Below are 16,319 nucleotides of genomic sequence, written 5' to 3' on the forward strand. Positions count from 1 at the left end.
GAACCCTGCTTGACCTCCAGAGCCTACTGTTTTACTTGGCTTAGAGGCAACCAAAATTAGGAAGACTTGCTGAGCTCCAGCTTCTTTTGCAAAGACAGAAATAACAATTTCTGGTACATGGTTATAAAAAAAATTGATGAGCCAGGCACAGTGACACACATCTTTAATCCCAGCTGCTCAGGAGGTGGAGGCAGAAGGATTGGAAGTTCAGAGCCAGCCTCAGCAACTTAGTGAGGCTCTAAGCAACTTGGTGAGACCTCAAGAAACTTAGCAAGATCCTGTCTCAAAATAAAAAATAAAAAAGCTGCACATGTGACTCAGTGATCAAATGCTGTTAGGTTCAATCCCTGGTGCCAAAAAATAAAAAAATAAATAGAAAATATTGATGATATTTCTGCTATTAGTTACCAGGTAACAGGGTACCCAGGAACCAAGTCTACTGGTAGCTATTTAAAGTTTTGAATGAGTTAAGTTGCAAGTGAGGTTAAGTCTCTGTGATCACTGGATCCCTAAAGCAAAACTTGAGCCCCAACAGAATAAGTTCCTAAAGCAAGAGAACTTGGACCTGGTGGTCCTCCTGGTCATTTCTCTTGTGAATCCTGAACAAGAAGTACCTTTCTCAGATAAAGTCCACAGATTGGTTGACCAAGGAACTTATGCCACTGTAGCCCTGCTGTCCACTCTGTCCAGCAAAAATATGTCCCATACCCCTGACTAAATAGAGTATGCTGCTTGCAGTTTAAAGTTAGAAATATTATTGTGATTATGCAGGGGTTTTTTTTGTTATACATTGGCAGTAGGCAAAAAATTTACGATTTAGTCCTGAGTTATAAAACCATGAGGTATTTATTTCAAAACTCGGTTGAGAAGAATGACAAGTGACCCAGAGATCTTATCTTTAAGTTTAATGTAAAACTAATTTTTTAATCTCCTATTTGGGAGAGGGTGAGTTCTAAAGCAATGATATAGAGGTTAAGAAAGGAAGTTTTCAGGGGAAACCAAGTAAAACAGCAGATATGTATTCATTTTTTTTTTTTGTCCAGTACCCCTGCACCTCTTTCTGAGAATAGCCCTCCTTCTTTTGCACTACATGTGGCTCTAGAGGATTTATCTAGAGATTCTAGAGCATTTATCCCAACTCATGAATGGGCCATGTGAATGGGAATGGGCCCAGGCTTGCTCTGTGTCCTGGACACAGCCACCTGCTCAGGAAGGGGATGTGACTAATAAGAAACCAGCGATTTGTTTGGGTGAGACAGAGGAAAGCTCTCTTTACATTGAAACAGGAGGTAAAGAAATCAAGTAGATTAGAGCTCAGCTACTTCCTTGTCCAGGCTGCCTTGCAATGATGCTTTATGGTGAGGGAATTAATTCCTCTAGGCAAAGTTAGGAGGAAGATGCAGAACCACAAGAGAAATCCTCTTTATCCTAATTGCGGCCACAGCCAAGTCAGCACTATGTTCAATTTGAGGACCCCAAACCACCCTGCAACAATGCTGCTCTGTGTGTTAAATAAGATAATTTGTTACAAATCCTTCATGAATTATAAAGCACTGCAAAAATGTTAACAAAATTAAAGAGTTTCAGGGAAACCTTAAAGGATTAAATTAAAAAACTCATGGCAAAGTTTGCCTTAAAATAGAACATGTGAATATCAGTGGTAAATCACTTAGGAGTTCAATCCCCAGAACCCTGCCCCCACTAAAAATAGAACACATGAAAACTCTAGTTCCTTGCTTCTCAGAGTATAATCCCAGAACAGGAGAAATGACATCACCTGTGAGTTAGAAATGTAGAACTGAGTTCAAATCTCCAATTAACAATGTGCCCCAGGTGATTTTTATGCACATTGGCCTTTGGAGAAAACTGCTCTATAAAGCATAGTGTTTTTCCTGTTCCTAATAGAAGGATGCTATTCTGAAGGGATTTCAGCTGCATTTTAGAGTAAGTGGAAGGGTAAAGAGAAAAGAAAACATATGAAATTTAATATTTAAATTAGAAGGGATAGCTGGGCATGGTGGCGCCTGTAATCTCATGGGCTCAGGAGGCTGAGGCAAAAAGATCACAAGTTCAAAGTCAGCCTCAGGAATTTAGCAAGGCACTAAGCAATTTAATGAGATGCTGTCACAAAATTAAAATAAGGTTGGGGATAAGGCCCAATGGTTGAGTGCTACTGGGTTTAATCCTTGTACAATAATAATGATAATGATAATGATAATAATAATAATAAATTAGAAGGAATGAAGAATTAAGAGATATTTGTTTTTATAGAAAGCCTACAAGACTAAAAGTAGTTGTAAAAGAGAGCCTGCATGTCAAATAAATAAATAAATACATAAATGAGTGATTGTTACACTAGTTCAAAGGAAAGAATATGTAGCCAGTGGTGTTTTTAAAGAAGGGGTTTCAGATGGTATCCAAAGGGTATATGCCTATAATGATAGGTTAAATCAATGTAGAAAATAGGCTTAAAAACATGAAAATGAATAAATTATTTAAAAATTTTGAATATTAGAAAAATTCTAAGGTGTTTTATTTTAAAAGGAAAATTGGAAATTTTTATTATTAAATATGGATGGGGCAGAGAATTAGCAAGGATAGTGGAATGTGATGGGGATCATTACCCAAAGTACATGCATGAAGATATGAATTGATGTGAATATACTTTATATACAACCAGAGATATGAAAAATTGTACTGTATATATGTAATAAGAATTGCAATGCACTCATGGATTACAAAAATACAGTGAGAACATTATGACCATCTCTGATTCTAAAAAAAAAGTGAAGTTCATGGTACTCAGAAATATTCTGACAACAGAAATATTTTTTAAATAGTAGAATGCCAGGTGACCTTAAAAGGAAATGAGAAAAATGTTGTGGCATGGGGAAACATTGAATAACAAAAGCTTTAAAAATGTAAAAACATGAAATGTCCATGATTGTTATCAATGAACATATAAGTTACACTACTTGCATAATGAGTAGAAAGTCAGATAAAACCTAAAACGACTTAAGTGATGTCAAGGCTGTGTGGATACCACTGAATTCTGCATGGTGATCCATGGGACCTGTTATAAGCAAAAGCCTATTAAAGTCACTGAGTCAGAGAATGCTGAGGAAGTCTGGAAAGCAGACTAGAGGTTTCTGAGTCCAGTCTTCATATTTTAATGATAAAGACAGAAATGAAGTGACTTAACTAACATCCCTGAAAATTCTGATGACTCCCGCCAGATGTTTTCATTCCAAGACAATGGCTTCTTAAATGGGGCCTCAATGGTATGAATCAAGCTAAAGTGAATCCTAACTTAGGTTTCCAGTGTTGGGTAAGGAGAGAAAGTGTTTAAGTAGTCCATAAGGATCTCAATGATGGTAGTGCAAAAGTTAATGGAACAATGTGGAAAGGGAAATAGAGAGACATTACTAGTGTGTTCAGCAGAAAGAGAGAAGGTGGGAAAAGAAATTGGGAAATAAAATTAAAAAAAAAAAAAAAAAGAAGGTAAAATCAACCCATGAGGAAATTGAAGTCATTAGAAACAGATCAAGTCTTATCAAGTAATCTCCAGTGCCCAAATTCTTCTATTCTGAAATAGCGATAATGTAGAACATCTAAATGTATAAAGTCCAGAGTGGAAAGAAAAGTAGACCTCAATATAAAAGAAAGGAAAGAGAAACAGTTAAAATAGAAATATTAAGATTTTGAAGATAATTTGTGTTTTCTCTTTTTTTTTAATCTGGTATTTTGATTTTTAATTAACTTGAAAGGAATGACTATAAAACATTGTTTTTGGTGTTGGTAGTAAGAAATTAATTTTAATATGTATAACATCTATATAATGCAAGTATAAGGTTTTTATGTTCATGACAATAAAAAGATGTGTGTACTGTCCTGGATTAAACAATTATATTAAGATTTAAGTCAATGATGCATGTCTTTGATGCCAAATTGTATATATTTTCAAATGTTTCTGAAACTGGGGTTCATTTTTCATTGTTCATACTTATATATTGTGTGTCACTTTTTTTTTTGGCCTGAAAATGTTGTCATTTTACTGATGCATTCACTTAGGTCCTATGGCATTTCCAAACCAAGGAACTGAAGAATACGCATCTCTTAAAGATGAGACCATGCACTGCAATAGGAGAGAACCTGGGAGCCCCAGAACCTACCCTGGCTCTGGCATCGACAAGGGCACCATTTCTCAGGAGGCATCGGACCACTTCCACCTGCCCTGCCCGGGCTGCCATGTGCAGTGCCGTCTCCCCACGCTGCCAAGAAACAAAAATCGTCCAATCATAAATAAACCCTCTGCTATTGATGGTAAAGAATAAAGAGTCCCTTTTTACGAAATTCAGCAATATATCCAAGGATTTAAGAAATCTACGAAGAGGCATAGTTATTGAGTTTGGAAAAATACAGTTTTGTGTCTTCTCCATCTTCATAAGGATAAAGCAAATGTTTTATTTATTTGTTTTTCAGTCTTTGACAAACTAGTGAACTTACCCACACATCCAGGATACCTTAAGGTTTAACTTCACAATCAAGCTGCCATAACTTATACTGGTTTGGAGATAAAGTTATTTTTCACCCTACAAATCTAAAATCTGTCATGGATCCCATGTCAATGAGCAACTTCAAATACAAAAGACACAGTAACAGGAGGAAAAAATCATATAACTTGTACCATGCATATTTATTTTCAAATTTCAAACTTAACTTTTGAATAATAATAACACACTATTATTTGATATCTGATTTGTCTTTGTGTTATAAGATTAGATAACAACACTTCATACAAAAAGTCTGATTTATCTTGGAGGTGGCCTATTTAACATTAATTATAGGCAGTGATCTGAGCAAGCTCCTGAGAGAGGAGCGAAGGAGCTGTTCACAGGGTCATCCGTGGAAGTCAGCAGCACCAGGCACCACATCAGTGCTCAAGTATGACACACCAGTGCTCAAGTATCTGACACACTCATTGGGAGATGAGAAGCATGAGGGTTAGATATAAGAGGTTCACTGGGAAGCCTGTTATTGCTGAATAGGGCAGGATTTCCTTCAAATCATGTTACAGTGAGAACAAGATAGTGGAATAAAAATTATTCTATGTCGATTTGCCATGATGTTTCTAGAACATAAGGCTGATTCCAACCAACTAAAGCAAATCAAATACACTACATGGATCTTAAATCTGGCTGTGCTAATTGAATATTTCTGAAAAACTCCTGTGATTAATGTCTTCTGATTCTTTGCACAACAAACCTTTAAATCTAGAGGGTTTTAGGTATGTGGCTCACAGTTCATTTCCACTCTTCAGAGACCCATTCCTTTTGAAGTTATGAGAAATTCCTGTCAAATGACTTAATTGTGAATGCATTAAACTGAATGTCTGCTCTAATTTTCTCTTCTTTGTTGATGACTCACTTATCTCTAGTAATTATCTGATAGCAAACCGTGACTTTTGTAAAGTAAATCTATCTGGAATATGTTATTTTATAAAAGCATGGTATTTTTCCTGGAGTAGCAATAGTTGTCTTCAGAATTTAAACATATGGCAATTTTTTTTTTCCTTTTTGGACAACCATGATTTCTAATTTGTTTTCTATAACATATAAAACTTGAGTCTCAATAGATGAGGCTGATTCTAACTGCTTAAAAAAAAAGTACAAATCTTCATTTCTAGGTCTGATAAAAGGTTAGCAATCTTATTAGTTTTGGTAGAAACAAAGGCGAGAACAAATTATTTCTTGATAAGAGGTTAAGTCAAAGAGGCCCCAGAAGTTTCTACTCAATGGTGAATTTACATGTTTGTTTTACAAGCCAAGCTTTATCAATAGGAATTGTCAAAATCTAAAAATGTTTTCAGTACCAGTCTTAATATTTTGAAAAGCTTTACTTTATACATAAAACAAGTTATTTTTATGATTTTTACACATATGAAATTAATGAGTTAGATATGAACCTAAAGTATTAAACTTCATATTTAAAGAAAAGTTACATATGTATGCAGACCTGGTCCTTCTACTTTTTAATGATGGTCTTTAATTCTTTTTTAATGATTCTGGAGCAACTGGCATTTATAATAAATTGCCCTTGCCCTTCATTATTTATTTGTATTCCCACTGTTTCTGCATAGGTATAAATAAGAAAATAAAAGGAAGTATATACTGTTTACCTCAATAATTTCAATTTCTCGATTGTTAGCCTGTTTTCATTATCTTAAGCTTAATTAACTTTAAGAATTGGGGGAAATTTTTTAAACATAATGCAAAGTGTGAACTTCACCATGACTTATAGGAAGAAGAGATGCTTTTTTAATAACCTGCATGATTGTACTCTCAATAGTCCTAAAACTGCTTGCTTTTCTACTTCCGTGGTTGTCAATGAATATATCGGCTTATGAGTGTACTGTAACTGGTAGGGCAGTTTTCAAGGTGCATTATAAACTTTCTGCAAAAGAAGCTTTTCAGGGAAAATATCTGCACTTGATTGAGTTACTGGTACACTTTACATTGGAGTGAATTTTCAGACAAAAACAAGACCAGCAAGAGAATGGATATGCTCATGTCCAAAGCAGGTACTAGGTTTCATGCTCCTCTTCTCAATTGTTAAAATTGACTGCAGACAGCTACATGGACTTCCACTTTGGCTGCATCAAGTTGGAAAGCATCAAAGCACAACAGACAGCATTGCATTCAAAAATGCAACATGATATCAGGCAGCACACAGAGGCTCCAAGGGTGGGGTACTTTGGGGTCAGGAAATGACCAACTCTAACACAGCAAGCAGGCAATCAGTGTTCACACGGCTTCTTAATCAACTTGCAAAGAGTTCTGGATTGAGTAGCTATATCCTCATATTCACAGGCATCCTATCATTAGAGAAAGTTAAATTCCTCTAAATGTAGGAGTACCAGGTTTAGCAAATAAAAATACAGATAGCCAGTTAAATTTTAATTCCAGACAAACAATGAATGATTATTTTAGTATGTCTCAACTATTGCATGGGACATATTTATACTAAAAAAGTCATTGTTTATCTAAAATTTAAATTTAATGGGGAATCTTGTATTTTATCTAGCAACTCTAACTACAGATGTATACTTCCTAAAGAACACATCTTCTAAAAGTCAATGAACAAATAAAACCAACTAGGAACCCTGTTGAGAAGAGGATTAGATTGGCAGGTGCTTCTCAAGAATTTGTTTTTAGGGAGCTGGAGAGAAGGAGAACGCAATGGACAAATGAACAGAACAAAATGAAGAACTTTAGAAAGACTAATTGAGAGTTATGTTTAATAGATTTATGTTTAATTGCCAGATTTGGGAGTCTTTAAGAGACTGAACATTTTTATTGTTTCAATTAGTGTTTTATTTATTTTTATTGAAAAATCTACATGTCTTCTTTATAATTTCCCTTCTCCCATCCCTAAGGGAACATATTGGGAGGAAACAGCCATCAAAGATTTGGAATTGGTCAGTTAAGAAGCAAAGCAAGAATGGTCACAGAATCCCACAACCATTTTGTATGGATTATTCTCAAAGATTTTACAAAAAATCTCCCCTAAGAAAACAACCCCATGGAATATAATTGCATTTGTTATTATTGTAATATGATAGCGATTTAACATGTTATCATTATTGTTCCTGTGAGTTTTTGAGTATTGAATTCAAATAATGAAAGTGGGGGATGGGTGAGAAGAATAGGAGAATATACACAGTATTTTTTTTTAAGTTACTGGCCTGTATGTAAACCTACTCAAGTCAAAAATTTTTTGATCATATCTTAATAAAGAATAAAAAATGCCTTCTTTTAGAGTTCTTAAAGTGACTAGAAATTAAACTCAAGTTGGCACATTATGAAATTACATCTGCTTAATAGTTACAATAGTAACAATTAGCATATAATAGTGTAAACTTAGGACCAAAAATCAATAATTAGGAAAACAAAAATACAGACTTTAATAGTTTGATGCATCAACTCTTGGATAATAGAGAGTATTAAATAATATTTAAAATTTAAAAAAATGTTTAGTTCCACAATGGATTTTGCCTAGGCATCAAAAACTTGAGCAAAGAAGCAATGTTTAAAACAGTAATATGAGGGGAAATTAAAAAAAAAAAAAGCAAAATTGGAAATTTCTGTTTCACAACTTATATGAAATAAAAATCAGCGACAATAGTTAGGCAAATGCTTCTATAAACATGATTCATTTTTAATAATGTGACTGACATTTATTGAGGGATAGTTATTTCTTTTGCAAATGTTTTTAAAAATCCCAATACTCCAGTGGCCACTCTTGAGCTTCTGATACATGATGGCACATGTGCAAGACCGTGCCCTTGCTCAGGTGAAATTTGAATTAGATGGTTTTCCATGATATAATAGCCAGAGTTTAAAGGGGGAAGAACCCACAAAAGTGAGAGAAATATAAAGAACTCAGAAGTAAAAAATCCTAATTTAGATTAGATAGAAGGATCCTGGGATAATCAGTGTTTCCTGGCAGAAGGAAAGTTGACTGGAGATCAAAGTTCATTTTGGGAGAGTGTAACTATTTCAAGTAAGACAGGTCTCCACTCCAGCAGAGGAAATTAAATCAAAATTTAAAAATCAAAGGAAGGTTAGGAAATGGAAAATCCATGTCACTGAAAAGAGGAAGAAATTATTATCAAGGAAAAAAATCTCTATTTAATCCCTGGTTTATCTCTAGTTAATTTTTTGATAAGACTGATTATGGAACTGATTTGATATTTTATTGAAAAAATATCTGGAATATAATTCACTCAAAAAACTAGGATGATCCCAGAAGATTTTTTTTTTTCCAACAATCATCTATTCACTCTCAGAGGAGTGTTTAAAATGTAGTTTGAGTAAATGCATGTTACATGCATGTTCAATCCATCTACTTTGGGTAGCTCAAGCTGTCTCACTTCACAACTCCCATTTCATTCTTGAGCCCATTTCTTACCTATCGAGGTTCTTTTCAGGGATGTTCCAGCAATTATTTCACAGTATATGATTTATTATGAGGGCCCTTCTCAAAGCTAGATTGCTGGCTCTGGTGATATACACGCAAACACACCTACACACACCCACACTCTCAGCTCCTCTCTTTCTTTGTCCCTGCGGTTATTCTGACCCAAGCCATACTCACAATGTTAGTGACATCTGGAGAGGCTCCGTTCTGCAGCAGAAGGAGGACAATGTTCAAGTGGCCCATGAAGGCAGCCACATGTATTGGTGTGAGGCCAGACTGCGAAACAAAGCAACAGCAGTTTTACTCCTCTGCACCGGTGGGGCTTTGGGGCTTCTTCAGATAAATACAACTTGGTGAAGAGGACAGAAGATGGGTGAGAGGAAGGGTAAGGAGTAAGAGAAGGAATGTTTCGTGATGAGCTGAAACATTTTTTCTACCTCTGTTATAGCTTGGATTGAAGCCCCATATTTCACCAGCAGTTCCATGACTTTGATGCGGTTTTTCTTGCAGGCAATGTGCAGTGGAGTAAAACCATTCTGTGCAAAAGACAATCAAGTTAGTTGAAAACATGCAGAAACGATTCTCACACAACTCCATGCTGGCACATTGCAGGCAATAATGTTACATCGTCACAAAATGTCACCGTTTCTTCAAACTCTGTAGGTGTCTGAATTTGGAAAGAAAAGGGGCGGTGTGTTCCTATGGGCACTGGATTTTGCTTCCTTGTTCTTAATTCTGTTCTTAATTCTGTTTGTGTGCTTACAAAGCAAACAAAAAGAGAAGAAAAATACACAGGCCTACTCTTCAGAGAAGGAAAAATAGAGGGGCAATTATATTTTAGATATTCTTGGATGAAATGACTTGAAGATGCCTTGAAAATAAGAATGTGTTTTCATGATGAAGAGCCATTCTCAGAGCATAAGAATTGCTTATTTTTCTTTGCAAATCTTTGACAACTGCCTTGAAAGTAATGTTTCAGCTCTGCTATCCTTTTCTTTAGAGATGAAGTGTTTCAAATTACCAGAAATTATTATTTATGTTATAAATTTATATCCCGAGATTGTTTTTCTATTGAAAATATTTATCACATATATGCCAATCAGACACATTTCATTTCATAAAGAAATGACTAAGTTCCTGAATATTTTCAATAAAAAGGGAGAGTTTCTGGGATCATTACAAGCGGATACCTCTGAGAGGCAAGGGAAGGTGGGAAGATGATTATGAGGTACTTTGTAACTTTGCAAACTAGGTGAATGTCCAGGAACTGGAGAAATTATCTGAAATTTTAATTAATCCTGAGGTTAAACATTATATGTTATATTTGTCATCTTTTTATTTGAACAATGATCCTTTATTGAGTTATATCTATTCTGCCAGTTAACAGTTTTACATGTTCCAATGGGTAATGATCATCAATCGACATTTTTATATGTTAGCAGTTCTCAGGAAAACACATGGTTTTATTTAAGCTAATGACTTCTTATCCTTCACAGTGGAGTGATAAACATAATTAGTTCATTGAGTCATTTCACCTATTTATAGACTGTATAACAAGCCAGATATAAATAGCCACATGAACATGTAGCACTTAAAATATATCTGCAATTATTAGATTGTGATATTTTATAAGCTTATTGAGCTCTATTCAATTAAAAATTAATACTTCATTTCCCTATGAAAAAATGAATACCATCACCTAATTGTACCTTTGGGGGTAGATTTATTTCCTATGTAATTATTAATAAATTGATTCCAATGGAAAATTTCAAATAAAAATAATAATTCATATTCAATGAATATAAATGATTTTTCTCAACTTACATACTAATTAGAGAGGAATCTGCACTGACATAAATCATTTAAACTTGTGGAAAAAGGATTTGCTTTTAGTTTGAGAATTAGGATACAAGTTGCATGAATTAGTACATGCCTAAAACTTCCAATGATTACTGTTAGAATATAAGTGAAGCAAGGAAGATTTATTTAATATTAGATCTTGGGAGACACAGAAGCTAATCTAAGGACTGCCTCTTGCAGTTTTCTCTTGAGCAATTCTTGGGATGGTTTCTATAAAATGCTTCCCAAAGAGACAGTACACCAGGCAATCACTTTTCTATTAACCTATGGTTGGGTAATCAGGTCAAAAAGGAAAATCTACGTGTGAACTTTCACAGGCTTTTATTTTATACTATCCTATGTATTACATACAGTCATTACTTTACTCTTTCTTTTTCCCAAAAGAGATTAATAAAGTTCAACACACCTGTATTCTGACTCTATTTAATATCTAGAGATATCTAGAACTTTCCTTTTTTTTTTCTTTTCTATTTTCCATTTAATATCACTTATTACTCCAGAACTTGGTATCTATCTGTTTGCAATTCACTCATCTCAGGAATGTTACCTGGGTGCTCTCTTAAATCTATCCTTGCTTACCATCATTTAACAGCAAACTATGAAGGCATGAAGTTGGCAGGCAACTTGTGGGAGGTGACAAACTGACAAACTCGCAGTACTAACTATATATCTGTAACCATGCACTGCTGGTGTAGGCACCACTGGTCAATCAATGTGGATTTTGTCTCAATCTGTATTCAGTAAATGTGGATTGGGCCAGGTTTACCAGGGCTCTGGCGTTGGGGTTGGCTCTCTTGTCCAGAAGGAGTTTGGTTACACGGTAGTGGCCACAGTGTGCAGCAACGTGGAGGGCCGTCAGGTAGTCGAGAGTGACATCATCCACAGGTGCTTTGTGCTGTAGCAAATGCTTCACACATTCCACATGGTCCCCCTGTGCAGCCATGTGAAGTGGAGACAGCCCATTCTGTATGTTAAAACAAAGCAGAACTATGTTTACCATTTCAAAAATGACTTTAAGTTTGTGAAACACAGCAGAGTCAATCCTTGATCTCTAACATAAGTAATAGGGGGGAAAATAATATTGATTTGATGTCTGCATAAATAACAGATTATGTTCAATGGCAAGGAAAGTATAATTGTACTACTCTTAGGTAAAACACATATTAACATGCTTTTCATGAGTAATATATATGGCAATAATATATGTGGCAATGCAGCCTGATTTTATAATTATTAGGGCAGTATTAAATCTATAAAAATAAGTGATAGCTGATGTTTAAATTATTTGCATCCAGTTCCATACACAACAGTCGACATTCAATTAATCTCTCTGCCAGCACTTCATCTGTTATAGAGGGGGAAGTAAGTGAAGGAGGAACAAGTGGATGCTTCACGGGGGTAAAGAAACTGATCAACTCTTGGTTTTATGCTGCTCTGAAATTCCGTGATTCCATTTTCCAATAATATTATGAGTCTTATTTGGGGCTTGAACCCTAGAGGAACGTGAAGCCAATGTGGACCATGTGTACTGACTTCACAATTTTGAATTTGAGGATCTGAATTTGTCATCATGTATACTGTCCTAAGCAACTTTAACCTTAATTCTTGTCTATCTTTCCCACCAGCAGAAATATAAGATAGCAGTGCTACGCACTGTTAATTACCAGTAAGTAAGTAAGTAAGTAAGACTCTCCTTTTTTTGAAAACACTAAATAAATAAACTGTATATGTAATATACATGTGTATATGAAATATATGCAAATCCAGGAAGTAAACTAGATTTAAGCAATATTTGCCCATTCAACAGACTGTACCATTAATTTTTCTTATTAACCAACTCTAGTATAGTCACTAGAAAAATGATTGTTGATGAAGTAACCACACTTTGGTAATAATTACATTCAAGAAAGTAAAAATTGTGTCTGGATAAGATGCCAGAAGAGACCCAAACTCCAATATTCTCAATAAGAAGGACAATTTCAACAGTGAGAAATGACTAAAAACAAATGGATTAAAGTCCTGATTACCATAGTTAGTGGGTGATAGAGTTCAAGTGACTTAAAAATAATATTTTTCATTGTTTCTAAAATAATCTTTATCCAAAATTATTGCTTCTATATGTAGAAAGCCATTAATGAACAGAGAAAAGAGAAGCACATTAATAAGAATTTATCCATGCATTAGAGACAAAGATAATGTCTAAGTGAAGGACAAATACAAGTCTTATTATTTGGACTGCAGTTTTAAATATTTCTCCAAAATTTTATTATTCTTTGATGCTACTTTATTCACTTGAGATATGTAGAAAATAAAATATTCACCATTATAATCCTTTATTTTACTTTAGTTTATTGAGAACCTACTCAAGTCCCTATTCAAGTATTGGATATACACACAGACAGGGATGCTCATCTTCATCAAGGTTAACTTCTAGGTTGGAGATAGATATATAACTCAAAAACAACGAAGATTGAAATTAAAATATTTCACATGTTGAATCATCATTGCATCAGGGAAATCCAAAGCAGAAAATGGCCAAGAGAGTTTGTGGGTGTGAATGAAACAGTGTTAGGGTGGCCATAAATGGTCTTACTGAGAAGGTGAGTTTCGACAAGATGAAGATAAGAGAGCTGGCGTTATTGATTTGGGGAAAGAGCATATGAGGCAGAAGAAAAATAAAGTGAAACATGCTGTTTTGGGACCACAGCTGGCATGATAGATCAATAGGCAGCAAAGAAGAGAATCATGTTGCTTACATGATTTAGGAGGGAGAGGAATTGAGAGAGGTGAGAAACCTTGCATGTCAGAACAGGGAATTCGACTTTATTTCAGATGAGATACTGCTGAAAGAATTAGGGCAACAAGATTGCAGTGATCCTTGTATTAAGAATACCATTGTCTGGTTTGTAAATTTGAAAAAAAAAAAAAAAGAATAGACTGGGCTAGAGGGAAAAGAAGAAAGGTCAAATTGGGGTCTCTTGCAGCCATCCAGGTGGGATGGTGACTAGTAGTAGTGAGATTGTTGAGAAGCTCCTGGCTTAATGACACATTTTAAAGGAGAAAGCTATAGTGTTGAGGGACTGAATGTGGAGAGTAAGAGAGGGTTCCAGCATGATGTGAGGCATTTGGCCTAAGAAACTGGAAGTAAGGGATGGCTATGAATTGAGATAAGAGACACTATAAGAGGATATGGTTAGGAGTGGGGAAAATACCAGGAGCTCAGTTTTGAACTTACTAAATTTGAGACGCCCAGTTGATAGTCTTGGTGACTTGACATCAACATATGGAATTTTAGATATATACACTTGTGTCTCATCAGCATGAAGATGCTATCTAAAGAGTTCATAGGGAGTGAGTACAAATAAACAGAGGAAAGACACAAAGACTGAGCTCCAGAAGTTCTAACGTTCAGAGACCTGAGAGTTGAGGAGGAACTCATTAAAGAGCTTAAGAAGTGAAAGCCAGAAAAACAGAAGGAAATCCAGAAGAATGTAATTTCTTCGAAGGCAAATAAGGAAGGTGTTTTGAGAAAGGAGTAGTAAGAAGTTGTGTTAGATGATAGTAACAGAAGAGAACATAGACCGTGTGGGTTCTGATTGAGAACTGAGGGCATAAGATGAAGAGAGACAAGGGAAGCTATGACTGAATGGCCCACCAGAATAAGAAAATTTGGGCAAGTGGGTTCTGGATAAAGTGAGCTGAAATATAAAAGGGGTGATTTGGGGTTGGGAAGGCTAGAAACAGAAATAATAGAAGGTTTACAGTTATTGCACCAAGAGGCCAGGTAGAAGAATCATCTATTGCTCTTATCAAGATCATTAAAATCACCAAGAATTCGAAATGCATTGTGGTAAAGATTCATTTTGCTGAGAGCTAGAAATTTGAAAGACTGCGGGGAGGGAAGTTGTTTCAAGAAGGAATCATGGGTGATGCAAAACTGAGAGCTTTCATGGAGGAGGTGGGGAAAGCAGTCTGGTACCTCCCAGGTTAGAGGTATCATCTCACTGTGACCTGATTACTTCATCTTATCCATGTTCCTAATCCTGCACATAGCTCTACTCTTGGTAATTATCTCCTCGTCTATCTTTCCCACCAAAATTTGAACATCTTAAAGATATAAATTGTGTATTATTCATCTTAATAGTCCTGTGGTGTGCAGAACGCTGCTTGGCACACTGTATTATCTCAATATGATAGTTGGATGCATGCTTGAGTGAATGAATATAATCATGTCATGAACAGTTTATGTTGGATCCTTACATCTGAATATCACTTGATTTTTTAGAAGGCCATTAAAATAACCCCCTCTTGGTTATCCAGGGTCTTCATTAATGATATGACAGTTATAGGAAAACACCATAGACAAGATTGTTTGATTTGTGGAATAAAATATCTGCATATCCTAAATTTGATATACATTTTTGTTGGTTATAAAATGATCAGTCCAAAATTTTATTTCCACTTAAATTTCAACCAAACTTTTCATAATTATCTCTGCATTATCCATCCCCAAATTTTGCATTTTAAAATATATTTTTATAACACTTGCAGTATCAACATGATAATTAATTAATTCAGATAATTTATTTCTCTTTTTTTATTTCTGATTTAAATCCACCTTTCCATGGCTGGTTAGACACATCTTTAAAGATTTGATTCTCTCTTTCTCTCTCTGTCTACACACACACACACACACACACACACACACACATTAATATTTTAAATAATTTGTTAAATCTATTGCTCTTATAAAGGTCATTAAAACTACCAAGAATTCAAAATGAATTGTGATAAAGATTCAGTTAACTGAGAGCTAGAACTTTGAAAGACTGAGGGGGAGTTGTTTCAAGGAGGAATTGTGGGTGATTCAAAACCAAGAGCTTTTATGGAGGAAGAGGGAGGGCGGTCTGGTACCTCCTAGATTAGAGGTATCATCTCACTTCAACCTGATTACTTCATCTTTTCCAATACAATATAAACATTTAGATATATATTTAAATGAGTAATTTAGTTTGTTCTGAATGATTTTAACTAAACAGTCAATTGAAATATAATATAAATTGAAAAATATTTGCTTGTGTCAGCTGCCTTAGTTTTTTAATTGAACCAAGTACAAGCATCAGTTGATATCAATCCTGTTTGAGGGTGGGAGGTGGGGAAGAAATGAGGAAAAACATAAGAAGTATACTTGGTCTAAATTGGTGTTATCGTTAATGATCCAAAAGTTGTTGCATATCCCATTATATAATTCTGGATGATTAACATCAATCTGTTTCATGATATTTTCTGATAACCCAAAGTAAGGCTAGATAATGGCGAACTACACCACAATAAAGCTTTTAAACTACATTTGATAATTAAAACCTCCAACAAACCAACTAACCATGTGGTTCTTATTTATATAGAAAATGATTTACTTCATGTTTAAGTATATTAACAAAATAAAAAAAAATACTAGAAGTATTATGCCATAAGAATAA

General features: G+C 34.9%; 1 protein-coding gene across 50 annotated transcripts in view; it reads right to left on the reverse strand.

Annotated features, from left to right (window-relative positions):
* Ank2 (ankyrin 2) overlaps positions 1-16,319 on the reverse strand; it is a 636,862-nt gene that overhangs the window by 104,250 nt on the left and 516,293 nt on the right. For 46 of the 50 annotated variants that reach the window (XM_078021790.1, XM_078021757.1, XM_078021763.1 and 43 more), the window contains 4 exons: positions 11,606-11,803; positions 9,417-9,515; positions 9,157-9,255; positions 4,173-4,271 (listed from right to left, as the gene is read on the reverse strand). In XM_078021790.1, coding sequence (XP_077877916.1) covers positions 4,173-4,271; positions 9,157-9,255; positions 9,417-9,515; positions 11,606-11,803 — 495 coding nt within the window. The remainder of the gene's footprint in view (positions 1-4,172; positions 4,272-9,156; positions 9,256-9,416; positions 9,516-11,605; positions 11,804-16,319) is intronic. The other 4 variants (XM_078021770.1, XM_078021799.1, XM_078021768.1 and 1 more) reach the window with 1 other exon arrangement.

Source organism: Ictidomys tridecemlineatus, chromosome 9, assembly GCF_052094955.1.
Source record: "Ictidomys tridecemlineatus isolate mIctTri1 chromosome 9, mIctTri1.hap1, whole genome shotgun sequence".
Taxonomy (NCBI): Eukaryota; Metazoa; Chordata; class Mammalia; order Rodentia; family Sciuridae; genus Ictidomys; species Ictidomys tridecemlineatus.